This window comes from Bacillus rossius, chromosome 3 (assembly GCF_032445375.1).
Source record: "Bacillus rossius redtenbacheri isolate Brsri chromosome 3, Brsri_v3, whole genome shotgun sequence".
NCBI classification, from domain to species: Eukaryota; Metazoa; Arthropoda; class Insecta; order Phasmatodea; family Bacillidae; genus Bacillus; species Bacillus rossius.
The window spans coordinates 41,735,222-41,753,089 of record NC_086332.1 but is presented as its reverse complement, the minus strand read 5'-3'; the positions used below and the strand labels follow the sequence as shown (position 1 = coordinate 41,753,089).

Here is a 17,868-nt window from a genome sequence, read left to right as displayed (position 1 = left end):
TTAATGTCTTGAAAGTCAGAGTTAAAAATTGGAGTTTATATTTTCCAGTTAAATATTGCATTTTGATTCTAAATGTCAAAGAAAAGCAGCTTTGTTTGGAAACATTTTACCCTTGTTGTAGGTGATGAGGTGAAAGCAAGATGCAGCCTTTGCAAAGCCGAAATTTCACGTGGTGGAAATTCGACACGTGGCTTCAACACCACAAATTTGCCGAGACATTTAATGTCATTTCATGATCGTGAAATAAATGCAGATATATTGAAAATGGAAACAATGACAGACAGCGATGCAAGTCATGAAAGTATGTCGGATGCAACTACTTCTGGTGCCAGAATTAAAATGCACAGTACGCCTGCCAAGCTACACAAGTCTGACAGACTGAAACAAACTTCGGTGTTAGAACTCTTCGCAAAGAAAACACCACTTCCATAAACTAGCCCAAGAGCTGTTAAAATTACGCGACTTATAACCGAAATGGTGTGCAAGGACTTAGCCATTCAGTTTCGTTGAAGATCCCTGTAAGAATAGTTTTTCTATTAATTTTGTTTATGCAATACAATAAAATTTTGTCTAAGTTGCGTAAACAAGTGCATATATTTTTTTAACCAACAGTGATAACATTTGTATCTTTATGCAATACTTTTCAAGTAATTTGGAGCATATTTTACAACCAACTTAAAAAAGCACGAATCGGTCAAAAAAATCGGCATGATCGGTACCACATTTCTGGCATCAGCAAATGTGGTGATCGGCTCACCCCTAATTTAAAATGTAACCAACAATCTCAGAAACAGCAAACCGACTGTGAATAAGTATTTATATTTGTTACAAAAAATTTATCTCTTGTTCTTTATTTTATTTTTGACTCTTGAAATGTATATTTGGATTCAAGGGGTGGATTTGAGGCACTCTTTGAGATTCGGACTGGACCCATCAAGAACAGACTTGAAACCCCAACAAATAAAAAAGAACATTAAACAAATTTTTTTAAAAAATTGGTATTGTTGATCAGTAGTGGTTGCGGTACATTTCAGGCAGGTGACGTGTCGGCATACATTCCCACGAACGTGATCTCCATCACGGACGGCCAGATCTTCCTGGAGACTGAGCTGTTCTACAAGGGCATCCGGCCGGCCATCAACGTGGGTCTGTCGGTGTCCCGAGTGGGCTCTGCGGCCCAGACGCGGGCCATGAAGCAGGTGGCCGGCTCCATGAAGCTGGAGCTGGCGCAGTACCGTGAGGTGGCCGCCTTCGCCCAGTTCGGGTCAGACCTGGACGCAGCCACGCAGCAGCTGCTGAACCGTGGCGTGCGGCTCACGGAGCTGCTCAAGCAGGGCCAGTACGTGCCCATGGCCATCGAGGAGCAGGTGGCGGTCATCTACTGTGGCGTCAGGGGCCACCTGGACAAGCTGGACCCCGCCAAGATCACCGCCTTCGAGCGCGAGTTCCTCCAGCACGTCAAGTACGTGAATCTGAGACCAGACAACATTGTAGACGAAGCCTTGAGCCAATGGGTTTCATCCACCTACTATTTTGTCAGTAATCCATTTTCTCGCCTCGTCATCCTTGTCTTGAATGACCTTGATGTCGACTAGATGACCCTATAAGCCCGCATGCGCCCCTAAGCAATTTTCACAATCATCTCCACTTGTAATTTTCTAATAATAATCATCTCTTCATTATGTGTACTTGAGGGTGTGAGTAAAATTTTTTTTTTTTCCAGCATATCTAATTTTTGTTATTTCAAAATAAAAAGTCTTTATTTTTTTCATTCTTCAAATGGAGTTTAGTTCAGTTATTAGTAAAATATATATTGAATTTGAAGGCCATATACAAATGATAGTTAATTTTAATATTAATTTGTATATGTATCATTTATTTTTAGTAATACTTAAAAATTTACTGTGGTAGCTAGTAACAATTATTTTAACAATGTGAGATATGATGCTTTTTTAAGGCCTAATAAATGCACTTATGCTAAATTTGTGAATCTTTCATCCATTAAAACCTATGCCTATTTGTATTTTTACCTTTTTTTTTTTTTTGTGAAAAAAAAAAATGTTACTTAACATGTACTGATGTACATGTATCTTGAAAACAGTTCTCTGCCAATTAGCATGCATAATTCAAAATTTCTAAACAGAAATAGGGAAAAAAAAATGTGACAGTGCCAACCTGTTTTTAAATTATTAAAATCAGAATCTTGTTAAAAACTATGAGCATTTGAGATTCAAAAAAAAAATGTTTTGTTTACATGAGACTGGTTAAGTTGTCGGTAGTGATGTACCGATTTGATTGGTTTCGTGTCGAAATTTGAGTTTTGGATTTGATTGTAGTGTAATCTGAAGGTATTAATCTTCACAAATTGAAAGTGCTCCTCGGTAGACATGATGAAAGGGAAGCAGGCTGAGGGGAGGGGTCGGGTCATGTGCTGCAGGACGACGCAGCAGCCGCTGCTGGCCAGCATCGCGAAGGAGGGCAAGATCGTGGAGGAGACGGACGCCAAGCTCAAGAAGGTGGTGCAGGAGTTCATCAGCAGCTTCTCCGGGTAGACGCACCGCACCGCGTCTTTAGTACTGACGAGGACTAATGAAGTGTACATTCGTGGCAGTCTCTGTGGACCTTTCCTGTCGGGGCGACGGTGACGTTCCTACGTAATGTCTCGTTTCTTTGTCGCACTTTGTAAATTGTCACAAGTTCGTGTACTTGATATATGTATTGACATAAAGTTACAACAGTGGTTTGCACCGTACGGTGACATCACAATGTGTAATTTTTTCCCACCAAAATGGCCATTGTTTTGTCTCTTGGTGAATTTCATCGAAGTTGCATTGCCAATTGCAGTAAGGTTAGTAACATGAGCACACATTGAACATAGCAAGTGGCAACATCAACAGGAAGATTGTTACATTGAGCAGATGTTACGTTTTGAAGGAAATATTACAGCCAAACAAAAAGTACAGAAAAATATTTGGGTCGAGTCAAGTCGAGCAGAGTTCAGTACTAATATATTTTGAGTTGTGAATAAGTAAAATATAACTGTCAATCATAGCTATTTATAATTTATTTTAAAATCATTTTATTCCCACTGGATTCTGGTAAACTCAGTAGATGTGAAGACTTTTGAAGTCAAGGAAAATTGTATGGTTAATTGAGAAAAAAAATCAGATGTAGTTAAAACAGTGTTTTTCTCATTTTGTATGATTTTTAACCCTATGATATCCGTAGATGGTAATGCTGAAAGAAGGCATCTGTAAAAATTCTTTCTTTCTTGGATGTTTTCTACAAGAGAGTTGTGATTCATGAAGTAGTTTAACATTAGCCTATTTCAATTTTTAAATAGTGATTGGTTTAGAATACAGCGAAACCCCTTATTTACGTTACCGTTATTTATGTTTTCCCGTTATTTGCACTATATTCTTCAGGTCCCGTTTAGTTCCCATTTAATCCAATACAACCCATTTTTACGTGAATTACGTCTCAAAAATCGAATCCATCCCACTATTTACGTCACGTAATAACCATAGTAGGCCTAAAAACATTGTGAAAAACGTAACGTTTATATTCGGCAGTGAACATTTTAAATCGCGAAATATACATATTTTATAACATGAAAAGTTGCTTTTATTTCTAAACATATAATAATTTAAGCCTAGGCGTGTAAAAGTCCGAGTAATTATAGCAGGAGACAATCTAAAATGTACTAGGGAAAAACGTAAACTCGCGTATAAACGTTCTGATACTATATTTATGTCACAACTTAGCCGAAATACTGGTACGAGACATAAACTTCACAAGATAAAATGAGCGTAGTCTTGGTAACTTTTTTATATGTACGTATTTTATAATTTCGGAAGTATTGTACAGTTGACGCATATTTTTTTAATTAACCATTTATTTCTGGGGATCATAAATAATTAATTATTGGTATCAAGACATCAAGATGAATGTAAATTGAACATGTCACGGCAGCGAGAAAACTGGTGCGTATACCAATAAACTGGTATTAGAACTGGACAAAACTGTACACGGGAGGCGGAGTATATATTTTTTTCCGCTAAGCTCGTATCTATTGGCTGGCTGCTGATGGAAGGTCACGAGTCTGGGCAGTGTGTTGAGTGAGTTATACTGCGCATGCGCAGCTCAGAGAACAGAGAGAGCCAGCTGGCGGCTACGCCGCGTCATAACAGCTGATCGAGTACAATGACCTTTCTCCGCGCACGGCGCGCTATTGACGGTAAATTTCCAATTTGTGGGCCTTTAATTTTTCTACTGTGGTGCAATGCGTATGTGTAATGTAGCCCGTATTTGTTATGAACGCTGCAGGATGCGACTTATTTTAATTAACTTTAACGTATGTCTTACTTTTCCCTTTATTTACACTTTCCCGTTTTTTTACACTTTTTTACTTTGTCCCCATGAAAAGTGCAAATAAGGGGTTTTGCTGTAGCTATATTACAAAAGATGAGAATGGCTGGATGAGCTACATAAAAAATTATGAACATTTTTTGAATTGTTACATTAAAATTATATTAACTAGTAATAGGGGGTTAAAATAGCTACATTATTAATTTATGTGAGACAGTATTTTTAATGTAGCTATCCCAGCCTAACAGGTGGGTCTCACAATTTCACATTTTTAATGTACCTGACCTAACCATGTATTTTAACAGTGAACAACTGATAAACTAATTAAAGTATCACATCACTCATAGAGGCCTTGCAAAGATGCAATAAAAAAAATAATTATTCATAAAAGCTTTCCTTCAGGGTTATCTTCATAGCCCTCCTGATTATAAAGGTGAGAGTGGTTAAGGAAACCAGTCAATTTACAAAAAAAAATATTGCCATTTGCAGCATAATCAAGCAATATTTGTATACACATGTACATTTTATTTTTCTCCAAGAAAATCTTATATATCTTAAGCAGTGTAAGTGGCCGTGAAAATCATGCGCATTAAGTATACTCTTATTGAAAAGAAAGGAAATTAACTATTTTTTTTTACGTCTCCATTTCCTGGTTAGAACAGAATGTCTCAACTTCTAAAATGGCAATACATGTGCATTTTCGAACATCACATCAAAAGTTGAATAGCGGAAGAAATGTTTTGGGCATTATAATTATGTAAAATTAACCATACTTTAATAAAACTGTGCAAATGTAATTGAGATTACATTGCAATGTTTGCAAATTAATGGTACGTGATTTAAGTTTGTTGCATGTCAAATATGTAACAAATTATTTTTTTTAATGCTCTTCCTCCCCCTCCCCCCTTCTAATCCTTTGAGTTTTATAAATGTGGCGGAAACTTTGTTAAAGCCAGTTCTGCATTAGGGGTGTGCAAATATTTCCAATGTATTAAAATATTACTTTTGTTTGACAAAACGTGTTGTGATACAATAATATGTCGAACCTCGAAAAATAATTTTCCTGAGAGACTTAATGAAAGAAAAAAACTGTAAGCGGACCTTTACTTACATCAAATTTTAGGTTAGGTCCCTTCGGCACTGCCGCCCGCCCCGCCGTGCCATCCTCCGCTGTGGCAGCCCTGGCACGCTTTCACTACGAGTGTGTCCACACCCTCGTGACCGGGCATACTGAGAACAGTTACAGCCAATGTAGCATGAAAATTATCATAAATGCTTAAGATTTTAACTGCAAACTTTATGTGATGTGTAGCATAATTAATTTATTATATCCAGTTATCCTTAGCAGAATATTTGGGCGAGCCATGTGCCATATAATAGTGTATAACTGTTTAAAACAATGCCAGCACATCAGCTTTCATAAAAACCTTTAAAAACTAATGCACACATACTCTTTGGTCACCATTCTATTAATTTTACTAATACAAATCTAGAGAATTGTTTTTAACGATAGAAAAGTAAACACAGCGGCCATCATGGGTACAGCAAAAAAGAAAACATGTCTATTTGTGGTTATGGCCAGCAGAGCGGCCCATGGCCAGAGAGTTGTGTTGCTAGAATTGCTCCAGCGCAATCGCGTTTTAAACTACCGAAAATGTTATGTAAATAATTAGATAAAATTAAAAATACACTATAAACAAAATTCATTAAAAATTATTTTGCCTTGACACGTTTGATTCCAAAAGACTCTGAGAACAGAAATTTTGACCATGCTTACGAGCAGTTGTAATAAACAACTCTTTGATATATTGATTGGTAATTGACTATTTATTGCAGAAAATAAAACATACATCGAAGATCTGTTTACTTTCATAAACTTTTTTTTGCAGTTTTTAATTTTCAGAAGTGAAGTTCAGAATGTTGTTTTTCTGCTTCTGGGAACATTCTCACTTCCAAGAGGCAATGCCTGGATCCAGAACATGTAAAGGAATTGGTCTTTTTGCACTGCAATTCATGTAATGTTAATGGCAAGGTGTAGGCTTGGCTTTTGATGAAGACATTTCTATATCACTGATTGTGTTTTATTACTAAACCATTTGAAGAGACATAAAAATTTACATGTTACTTGAGTAATAAAAATGTTTATAAAGCTAAAGAACATTACTCTTTTAAACAATAATTTGTAATATGCCAAATTTTGACTAATTATTCAGATTTATACTTATAACTTAATTAGAAAATATTTGCAAATTATTCGCTATTCCTAAAATATTTGATTTGCATTGAAAAAGTCACATTTGCAGAGCCCTATTCTGCATGCTCTCTTAATTAAAGAGCTAAAACTTGATTGCGGGCATCAAAAGTAATACACTTCAAGTACATATGTCTTTTGGGGACACATTTTAGGCAGCAATGTAGATACTTATAATTATGAGAGATTTGCTCTAAAAACATGTGGAGTTTTTGCTACTTTACAAGAACATGGAAATAATAATCACTGGAATTTGTTTGCCAAATATTTGTATAAATCTTGCTTGTACTATTCATGTACGTATTGTCACCGAAACACTGAGCAGTGTATGTTCCACTTGTTATAAAATAATATATGAAGTATCAAGTACATAATATAAATTGGTGCTAGTGTGAATTCACCATGCTGGTCACACAATTTCAGAATTGCTGCAGTTAATTTGAAGTTGGGAGGGACCTAGCAAGGGTTAGCATCTGCAGTGTGTTTGGATAGATGCCGCCGTTTGAAAGAATATGAAGGTATAGCATTGCCAGTAAGGGTGCTAGACTTGATTTCTCTTTTATCATCGCCTGATTAAAAACCTTGTCCGCTGTTAGAGCATACTTTAGACCTAGTAACTGTGGCTGTTATGGTGTCCCAAATACCTCGTGTGGTCAAAAAACAAGACATGAGAATTCTGATCACCCCTGTCCTTTTAGTATATAATTTACAATTTTTTGTAATATTGCTGCTGTGTGGGATCCCAGACTTAAGAAAAAGTTTCTTGATGTGTAATGTTTTCCCTGTTTGGGAGGGTAAAAAGATTTCCAGGGATTTTTTTTTTACTTTTTAAGGATTATTTATGTGGCATATTTATTTTTCACTGCACTGAGCAACATGAATTTGGAGAAAACTACAGATAGACAAATTTAGCATGGTTTTTCATAGGCAACTAATATCATCCTACTTTATTTAACAGTGTATATACGTACCTGGGAACATAATTGAACAAATATTAGAACAGTCGTAGATTTATTAGGCATCTAGTGTCCATAATGCAGCACACAATGCTATGCCAGCCTTATGGTAAAATGTGGCAAAGAAAACTTTAATGGATTTACTAGAAACCACCAGCATCCAAACACGGGGAATAATTTCCACAATACATATTTATCTTTTTATCTTGACAGCTCAGGCAATTCTTCCTTCTACTCTGACAAAGGGTTGCCTCACAGGACAAAACATATGCCCCCTTTACCCAAGCATGTAACACAAGGCATATACAGAAAGTAGCATGTTTGGTTTTCCTATACTTTGGTCAAAACAAAAAATTAAATTCTAAAATATGAAGGAAAAATTTCACAAAAAATGAAACTATCTTAGACTGAAATTTTAAACTTGTGTACATTTTGTTTAAACCCACCCTCCAAAAGTTAACCATAATGAACGTTCAGATCAAAATGGAACAGCAGACTACTATAGCTGATATTAAATGTTATACTTCTTATGTGAGGTTCTCACACTAAGGGTGCTGGAAGGCTAATGCAGTCGCCCGAATACCGCTACGTAGCGGAGGCTTCTCTACAGGGGCTGGTGTCTTATCGCAGTTACAATATCTAGCCTCCCTCTTGTCGCACCCGGACCGTACTGAGCTGTGCTGGGCGACTGAAAGGGATTAGCCTACCAGTGTTGTCAACTCCATGGGCTAGCCTCAGGTGATGTCACAGCCGAGAGGTGACATCACGTCCCTTGCCAAGATTAAATACCTGGCTTCCTGCAGCAATTGTGGTGACCATATCTCAGCCTGTGGCCTACCACAGCTAAAATCGACAAATTTGTATGGTAATTTTATCATGTACGGTATATGTATTCCTAAACTATACACACATAGAACCGATAATGTATTTTGTGTTGTTTCGTATGCTGTTAGTATAAATGAAATTGTAAATCTAAAAACTACTACAGTAGAACCCTGTTATAATGTTCCTGCATATAATGTTTTCCTGCTTATAATGTCATATTTTTAAAGTCCCAATATTTCCCCCATAAGGACAATGTATTTATTTCCTGCATATAACGTTCATAAATAGTGTATATTCCTGCTTATAATGTTTGCTTTCTAACATTCCATAAATGGGGAAAAAATGTTTTAAAACCAAATTATTCCAACACTTACGATAAAAAGTTTCCTTTATGTATGTTTATGTTTACAATCACTGCCATACAATACAAGAAGTTTGTTAAAATACAATTTTATGCAATATACTGAAGGTACACAATGTTCATAGTTACGTGTCAGTTGGCACCCTTAGTCAACTCTTCTCTTCCTTGCCATTCCCGTGGGTATTCAGATGCACGTACATAGTCCTACGATATTTAAGTTGCCAACCATTGAGCGAGGGCATAACTAAATGTGTTTTCTATTGCTTACAAATAATTTTTTTTTTTCATTCATACGTAGGAATCCCAAAATTAAACATTTTCAGGTGGCGAAGGAGTAGACGTTCTCACTCTTAATGTTGTCATCATGAATCGTGAGACAATTTTACAAAAAATGTGGCAGTGTATCTGTAAAGACAAACAAAATTTAACCAGGGAACAAAACGAAGTTGAAAAATTGTTGGCTTGTTTCAGAAAATTCATGTATCAAGTATACTATCTCTGGTTTTAACATTAAAGTTGTTTACATAGCTTGGTGAGTCCATTGGTACAAAGCTCAAACATTGTTAAGAGCTAAATTGAAATTTCCTGCTTATAACGTTTTCCTGCTTATGTTTTTTTCTTGTGCTCCCTTGAAAAACATTATAACAGGGTTCTACTGTATATAGAAAACAATTTACATAGTGGATTTTTAAAATAAACACTTATACAAACAGTGGTTCAATCAAAATTATATTCTAAATAAATGATGTTGCGTATTCTGTTCCAAACCTCTTTTTGATTCAGTTTATGAGCACAGTTGTTACCATAACACTTGTGTACAATCAAATCAAATAAGTGATTTTCAAGTGATATCGCAAACTGTTCTCTTTGAGATTGTACGCTATCTAAATTGCATTGGTAACAGTTTACTTAATAAGAAATGGTGCATGGCTCGAACATTTTATCTTGTCACCTTAGTACGAAATGTGTACTAATTTTTTATGATAAATTATCTTCAACATTAAAATACTCTGTGTAAGGGAACACACTTATCATATATGGTGTTCAAAACCAATATAAAAAAATAAGCATATTTTCGAATAAAAAAAATCAAGTAATATGCTGTTTGATCAACAACTTGTTAGGAATCCCAGTTTTGCTGTGGAATTTCTAAACATTTGTAAATTTTTTAATACAGATGTTTTTAGTGTTCCCTAATATTGAGAATACATTATATGGAAGTCTTCAAACAGGGTTTTAATTTTTTTATTCTTCTTTTATTTTTATTTGATACATATTAACATAATTAAATTCATTTAAAAAAAACTATGAAAGAGTAATAAAATAAGCTCATTAATATAAATGCTGCAATATAGCTTTAACTTATTCCCGTGGTGGTAGATGATTGTAAATGAATTGTTTAAACTATCACATTCACTTCTTGTAATAATCAGTGCTATAGTTTCTGTTTTAGCCCATGGCATTAGCCTTTCTTTCCCCCACTATTGGTATGCATGAGGAAACCAAAACAAATACATAAATGTTTTTCAAGTTTAAAATTTCAAAAATAGGTTTTACTGTTCGCACAAATTTCTCACCTTAGTTTAGCAAACTGTATTCCTTTCAATATTCAGAACTGTATTCAACCTAACAACCTTGATATAAAAAAAAAATTCCCCTTAAAAGTGGAGCACAAAACCAATTTTTTTAGACATAACATAGGCTATGCCAAATGAATGCTTAATTTCATACATATCTCCTATGCAAGATAGCTAAACAATCACATAAGAATACCAGTGATCAATGTTTCACTTACCTAAAATAAAAAAAAATTAAAATATACAAATGATTAGTAAAAACCATGTGGTTTATTTGTATACAGTACACAGATGTTCTTAATACATCTGCATATTTCTTAAGTAACAAAAAACTTATCTGAATTTGCACACAATTTCAGTCACTAAATCAGTCTGTTAAGTTTACAAATTTTACAATCAATATCACACACCCAGTATTAAGAAATGCTTTTGACAGACATGTAATGGTGGTGTAACAAGTCAACATTTGGCAGAGAAACCAACATGTTGCAGCGACACTAACTAGGCCATTACTTTCACCAGAACCTGTAGCAGACATATACGGCAGTGCTTACCATCCCACAGATGGAGTGGAACAAGGGGTCTTCAGAGGAGCGCGGTAGAGCTTAGAAATAACTTCTATGCCATACTAGATAACCCCTTTATATAAAGAAAAATAAAACACTACAGCTCACTGTGAACAAAATAGCTATTCTACTTGAAGTAGCAGCAGCAGCAGCAAGCACACTTACCATTCATTCACAATGCAGAACAAAATACATATACACATTTTAAAATATCTGTAGTATCACATTTTGCACATACGTACATGATAAATCTAAAAAAAAAAAAAAATACATTTTTAAAATTAATAAGTTATTTACAGAAAAAAAGTCAAACACATTCATTAACGCACACACCCTAGCACTGTCAGAATGAAACGCAGCCATTAGTTGGGTAACGTGTCGTACAGGATGTCCTTGACGCTTTGCGACAGGGTGTCGGGGAACTTGATGTCGAAGGACACCAGGAGGTCCCCCCGCTTGCTGGGCTCCTTTGGGTAGGGCAGCCCTTGGCCCTGGATCCTCTTCACAGTGGTGGGCTTGATCACTTCATGTCGCAGGTTGAGTGGGATCTTCTCCCCACTCAGCGTCGGTACTTCTATCAGAGTGCCGCACAGCGCCTGTGGAACAACACTCGCCCGTAAGTCAACTGGAACACCTATCACACATAATAGTGTTTTAAGAGCATTTGGAGACATGCTTGTCTTCTGAAGAATGTGGATGCAGAATTCTGATATCAAATGTTAGGTAGGTTCCAATCACTGAATATTGCACAGAAATGTATTTTGTAAGTGGATTTGAAAAAAAAAATATTATATAAAACATCTATACAAGGGATTTGGGCAGTTTCCAGTGGCAGATGCAAGGGATGTATAAGGGCTATAAACCCCCCACCCCCAGAAAGTTATAAAAAATTTGCATTTTTAAAGTATACGTGTTTAAATGATTTTTTTTCCCCACTTATTCCCCCTGAAAAATAATTTTTTGAACACTGAGATTACCATTCTTAACAAGCATACGTATCGACCTTTGTGGTTTGTAATTCTAGGTTTTTTTAACAGTTCACCTTTCATCATACAAAATAACATCTGACAAAGAAACAAATGAAAGAAACTAATATTGTTAGATAAATGTGAATCAATTTCTTCATTGTTTATTTTTATCAGCAGGGCTAGAGTGCATGAAATATGTTATTGCATGAAATCTCAATTATAGAATGTTAAATTTAAAGAATGTTCAATGTACAGGAAGGTTGCCTAAATAACCAGGCCTATCCTTGAATGATAAGGAAATAATTTCCACAATATAATATAACTTGGTTATTTCTACCCACAATTGATTTTCCCAACCAAGCTAAAAACCATTCATGATAAAAAAAAAAATTTATAGCTACTAATGAAAGCAAAATTTGTAATCAGCCTGTAGGTGAATAATTTGTACATTCGACTATTATGTCACTCACCTCGTTGGCACAAGCAAGTTAAATTTTGCACATACCAGCTGGCTACAAGTGGGTCAATCTATTTCAGAACTGGACCAAATATATATATTTTATTTCTTTCTATTCAACTGGGTGAGTATGTGCTCAAACAACCAACTACAAACTATGGCCCTTTCCACCAATTATATCCCATCCAAATGTATCTGCATACTTAATGATAATACTCTATGTTAACACAAACTTTATTAAACTGCAAACCAACATGTGCAGCATTAGCCTAAGAAATAGCTATTGAAAACATCAATAGCCAAACTAAATTTTACATACACCATCATAGTGAAAATTACCATTGAAAAATAGAACAATTCTATTCACACCAGCCCATCAGGAATTTTAACATAAATGCATAATTTTAAAAGTTTCTTTCAAGTTCAATAACTCTGCCTATACAAGGGTATCTACAAATACCTAGTAAAAAAATTTAAAGATTTTTTTTAAATAACATTCTTACACAAGGTGTCTACAAAAAACCTGTAACATAATTTCCCTGACTGACCAAAATTTCAAATTTCACCTATTTTTTATAAACTAACCATTTCACAATTTACTGCAAAAAACATACGCTTCTATATAATAATTATTATACCTAATTTAAACTAGAATGGTATGAAAAAAAAATTACAACTAACAGAAACTCACATGATAGGCCATTTCAGTGTGAATTATGCAATAAAAAACTTTAGATAAAAATTTTTTAGCTATTGATAGCATAACATTTTCCTCTCTAAGTATGATCAAATGGAAATTTCCTTGACTATTATAGGATTTCAAGAAATTCCCTGATCAAACTTTTCCTGAAACGTGGATACCTTGTTTAAATTGCATAACCATTATATTTTTTGGTATAACATGCGAAATTAAATGGAATATAATATTGACAAACCATTCACAGGAATTTTAAAAAAAATTTTTTAGAGATAATATTACAATATTTTTTAATAATAACATGAATATTGTGGTTAATCCTTTAGTCAAATAACATTATTTTACATTACCTGTACTCACCTTAAAATGATTGAAAACATACCTGTCAAATTGTAATAATATGAATTTAGGAGTGGGAGGTGTCAGAGAAACGACCATTCGTTATATAACATGGCAAAACCATTTTAAAACACTACTTTTAGTTCAGAGTAACGTTACCACATGCAGGTCTAACACCAACTGTATAACCAATTCATCAATATTATACTGTAAGACTGTAAGAATGTGCCCACCTGCTTGAGGGATATGCGGGCGGTGTAGCGAAGGTCGCTGCCCTCCCTCTTGAACATGGGGTGTGCCTTGTCGCGGATGATGAAGACAATGTCGGCAGGTATCTTGTTGCGGCCCTGGTCCCCCTCGCGCTGGAATGTGATCTTGGTGCCAGCCTTCCACCCTGGTTTCACGTTGATCGTCAACACCTTGTCCTCCTTGCGCGCCGATCCATCCGGCTGCAGCACGCGCCGCGAGATCTTCATCTTCTTGGTGCAGCCGCGCAGGATGTCCTCCGGAGCAACATACAGGTCGTGCTCGATCGCGGCGTCCTGCGCCCTGTCCTTGGCGCGGCTCGGCGAGCCTCCGGGGAAGTTGAACGAGTGCGAGCGGAAGGCGCCACCTTGCCGGTTGCCCAGCGTCGCAAACGGGTCTTCCATCTCCATGTCATCCTCGTTGAACGCAAACATGCGGTTCCCACCCGGACCACCCATGTCGAAGAACGCCTGGAAGGGGCTGGCCGAGCCAAAAAACTGCGCGAAGGTAGCTCTCGGGTCCCCGTGGAAGGTGTACGAGGTGTACGAGCCATCTGTGGGACCGCCACCTGAAGGCGTGCCTCCCTTCAGCCCCTCCTCGCCAAACTGATCGTAGATGTCCCTCTTCTTCTTGTCGCTCAGCACTTCGTACGCCTCTGCCACGTCCTTGAACTTTTCCTCCGCCCCGGGTGATTTATTCTTGTCCGGGTGGAACTTTAATGCCAGCTTACGATATGCTTTCTTTATTTCATCATCTGATGCACCTTTCGACAACCCCAACACTTTATAATAGTCCTTTCCCATCACTAACCTGCAAATCATAAAAATGTCCATTATTATACAAAACAACTTAATTAAAATTCATGTAATTGCACATACTGAATTAAGTGTAAAGAAATCACATATATTACCTATATTATTAACTAATACTGGGTTTCTAACAACTTATCAAAACATTACTTTAGAATGTATTTATGATTGACAGCTTATTTATGCATATCAAATTAATTAGTCATATCAAAAATGCATATCTCAATTGAAGCCTAACCAAAATGCTTATTACTGTCAAGGCTGTATTTAATAAAATATATCCTAAATCACTTTACTTATAGTCTGATGTGTGAATACAAATATGTTTAAGCAATTATTACTAGTTTGTTATCCACCAAAAACTTTTTCATAATATATTTTTATACAATTCTCAAAAATGTACTTAGTGAAAAGAAAAAATAAATATAGTTAGTCAGTCTATTAGACAAATTACCATGACTAAAAGTTGAACGTGAACCGCATGCCTTGAAACACCACAAGAGAGCATGTAAGGGTCCTTTATTGGAGACTGCGTTATATATATTTGTAAGGATCCTCTTAACTACTCTGTCAACAAAAATGGCTGACATCCTTTGATATGCAGTTATGGAGCATTCAAAATGTTTAATTGTGTATTTTCAATTCAGCACAAGCATCCACAAATGAATTACAGCATTGAATTACCATGTGACATGGAATTATTTTTTGCAAATGTGGAATTAATATTTTTAAAAAAATAATTTCAAAAAAAGTTGAAGCAAGCATGTACCAAAGGATCAAGCCAACAGGATCATGCCATCACGATGTAGCCCTCAGGATCCAAAGATAAACTTGGTTACATGAAACACCTGTCATTACAAACATAGAAAATATGAAGGCTGTAATTATAGAATACCCTGGAAAGACTGCAAAATTCAATGTGTCAGCTAATTCAGTGCACAGCTCGTATTCCTCACAAAAAATTAACGACGTTAATAATTCAATTCAAATTTTAGGCTCCCATTAGACTTATTAGTTATTGCGTGACTCAAAATATTATGTACTTTAAATGCAATTTTGTAATACAATTACTTATTGTAATAAAACAAATATGAAATACAAGAATTAAAAATTCCTTACAAATGAATACACGTGACTCAAAATATTATGTACTTTAAATGCAATTTTGTAATACAATTACTTATTGTAATAAAACAAATATGAAATACAAGAATTAAAAATTCCTTACAAATGAATACAGTCATTTAAACTAATTAGGTAAATTATTAAAACACCTACAATGACTAATATTCTCCAAAAAAATTTAAAAACCCATACGGGTAAACACGAACAATTAATGTAAGGAATTAAGAAACCATTGCAGAGTTATTTTAGGAAGGTCTCTAGTATATGGAAAACATTTATATTCTTATTTATCGCGGGTAAACATTGAATGGCGGCGGCAACGGCAGCGTAAAATAACAGGTATTGTAATGCAAGATATAATACTTTAATTTTTTCACAAACTAGTAGGGATTACGAAACCATCCCTCGGGAGTAAATTTAGGGACGTGTGTAGTGTTTTTGGAACCATGTTTCCCGATTTTTTTATTGCCTTTTAAAAAGCCGCGACGTCAAATAATTACCAATTGAAGCAGTACCATAACATGGTTTATAACAAATGTTTATCTGTATGTTTGATTTTAATCAAATAAAACGAAAACTAACACAAGAGAAACAAATGAATGCAATGTTTTACCGTTGCAACATTAATCAAAATATTGTACGTAACATACTTAAATACATTCTACGTTAGATACTCCCCAGCACGGTTAAGAACTCTTGTTACAGACTGCTCTACATGCGCTAGGCCTACGCCTAGGCCCACACAATATATTGGTGGCGAGCGTAGGAGTGATGTACTTAACATAGTCACGCTAAGCTCAATATCCGCCAGTGAAAAATTAAATTGCACATATAAAAGCACTGTAATTAAATCCCGACATACGGCACCTTGTTATTTGGAAACTAACCTGACTCAAATTTCAAACTACATCCAAGTACCATAAACCAAAAATAGCATCTCATACTTTGATCACCATCTTCTTGCCATCTGCTGCACAAAGTTCTAAAAATAAGTTTCGGGCAAATAAAATTTTTACATTAGATCTCACCTTTATCGTTTGTAACTAATAAATCTTCAAATTCAAACACGAATAAGTCAACTCAACGCAAACAACGTACAACGTCACAAAACGACTGTCACTAACCTTCAGCAATGGAGAACTAACCAATAACTAAATGGGCCAAGGGGGAGGAGGGGAACGGCGTAAAATTCTTACGTGCTGTAACAGCCCTGAATATTCTGGAAACTGGCACAGCTCCAGAGCCAACGTGCCATAGCAAACTACAATGCGTAAGAAATTTAATTAAGTGTTAAATAAAAGTTATGAAATTAATCCAAAATATAAATATATACATTGCGTTCAGCTGAATTATCATTTGAATCATTACAAGATAAGATTTATTTAACCAAAATTAAAGTTTCAATTTTCATAACATGGTACCCATCTGTGAATGTAGCAGTTCATACTTCAGAGTGCGCAAGCGCAAACAAAATAAACACACGCTCAGGTTCTCCATACTAATGGAGGTAGTAATGATATATTAAAATAATAATTTCCCTACAAGTGACACATCAACTTGACTAATAAAAGTCTAAACATTTTAACCGAAAAAATACTCTGACAGACGGATGTCTTTTATGGAAACAAAACACGCAAACTAATCAATGAAATTTCTTTTTTTAAAAAAATCTCTCTCTACTGTGATATCATTTAAATGCTATGCTAATGTTAAGTTCACGAAAGAAAATTAAGGAATACGAATTGAGAAAAAATCATTCGCTTAACATTTGAATCTATGCAAACTAGCGGAAAGGTTTATAAATGTCGTGTAGGAAATTTAAAGGGTCGTTGAGAAACATAAGGTTGACTTGAGAATCAAAAGAGATAGTTATAATTTATCTTTTTCCTTAAGAAATAAGGGAAGCGCCAATCAAAGCACAGTATAATGTGTTACTGGCGCGAAATAATGTTTCATTTGGAAGCAGGGAATGATGTTGTACGAAATAAGAAATAAATAGGGACTAAATTACTGGCATCACATTTATAAAAGATAAAATACAAAGAATAATGATCGATGTAAATTTAAAATAAAGATCTGATTTGATTATTTAGTTTTTTTTTATAATTTTGTCAGTTAATAATAATGATACATTCGTCGTTTATTATTATTATTATTATTATTATTATTATAAGAGTATATTAATATGTATTTTCAATTCATGAATTTATTTACTTACATACAATTTTATGGTTGTTTGGAATTAATGATATTACTATTACATGACCAAATACTTATATATTAAAATAAAAATTCCTCGATTCTGAATTGTGTATGGATTCTA

General features: G+C 35.1%; 2 protein-coding genes across 4 annotated transcripts in view; one reads left to right on the top strand and one right to left on the bottom strand.

Annotated features, from left to right (window-relative positions):
• LOC134530572 (ATP synthase subunit alpha, mitochondrial) overlaps positions 1 to 2,760 on the top strand; it is a 42,694-nt gene extending 39,934 nt beyond the window's left edge. Inside the window, exons 8-9 of the mRNA XM_063365528.1 lie at positions 1,035 to 1,462; positions 2,438 to 2,760. Coding sequence (XP_063221598.1) covers positions 1,035 to 1,462; positions 2,438 to 2,552 — 543 coding nt within the window. The 3' untranslated portion in view covers positions 2,553 to 2,760. The remainder of the gene's footprint in view (positions 1 to 1,034; positions 1,463 to 2,437) is intronic.
• Positions 2,761 to 10,589: 7,829 nt separating this feature from the next.
• On the bottom strand, positions 10,590 to 17,113 carry LOC134530573 (dnaJ protein homolog 1-like). Of its 3 annotated transcripts, none has more exons than XM_063365530.1 (3): positions 16,574 to 17,113; positions 13,599 to 14,421; positions 10,590 to 11,500 (listed from the first exon to the last, which is right to left on the bottom strand). In XM_063365530.1, the coding sequence occupies exons 2-3, from the start codon at positions 14,412 to 14,414 to the stop codon at positions 11,267 to 11,269; spliced, it is 1,050 nt and encodes a 349-aa protein (XP_063221600.1). In that variant the 5' UTR covers positions 14,415 to 14,421; positions 16,574 to 17,113; the 3' UTR covers positions 10,590 to 11,266. The 3 variants fall into 3 exon arrangements, with proteins under 3 accessions (XP_063221600.1, XP_063221602.1, XP_063221601.1); XM_063365532.1 differs by having other exon boundaries at positions 16,670 to 16,986; XM_063365531.1 differs by having other exon boundaries at positions 16,433 to 16,756.
• Between the last annotated feature and the right edge of the window lie 755 nt (positions 17,114 to 17,868).

Bases quoted from the DNA above. Each gene is read 5' to 3' on its own strand.
- LOC134530573 (XM_063365530.1), bottom strand. From the start codon at position 14,414: ATGGGAAAGGACTATTATAAAGTGTTGGGGTTGTCGAAAGGTGCATCA. The intron at 11,501-13,598 runs GTGGGCACATTC...GTTGTTCCACAG, and splicing joins CCCGCATATCCCTCAAGCAG to GCGCTGTGCGGCACTCTGAT.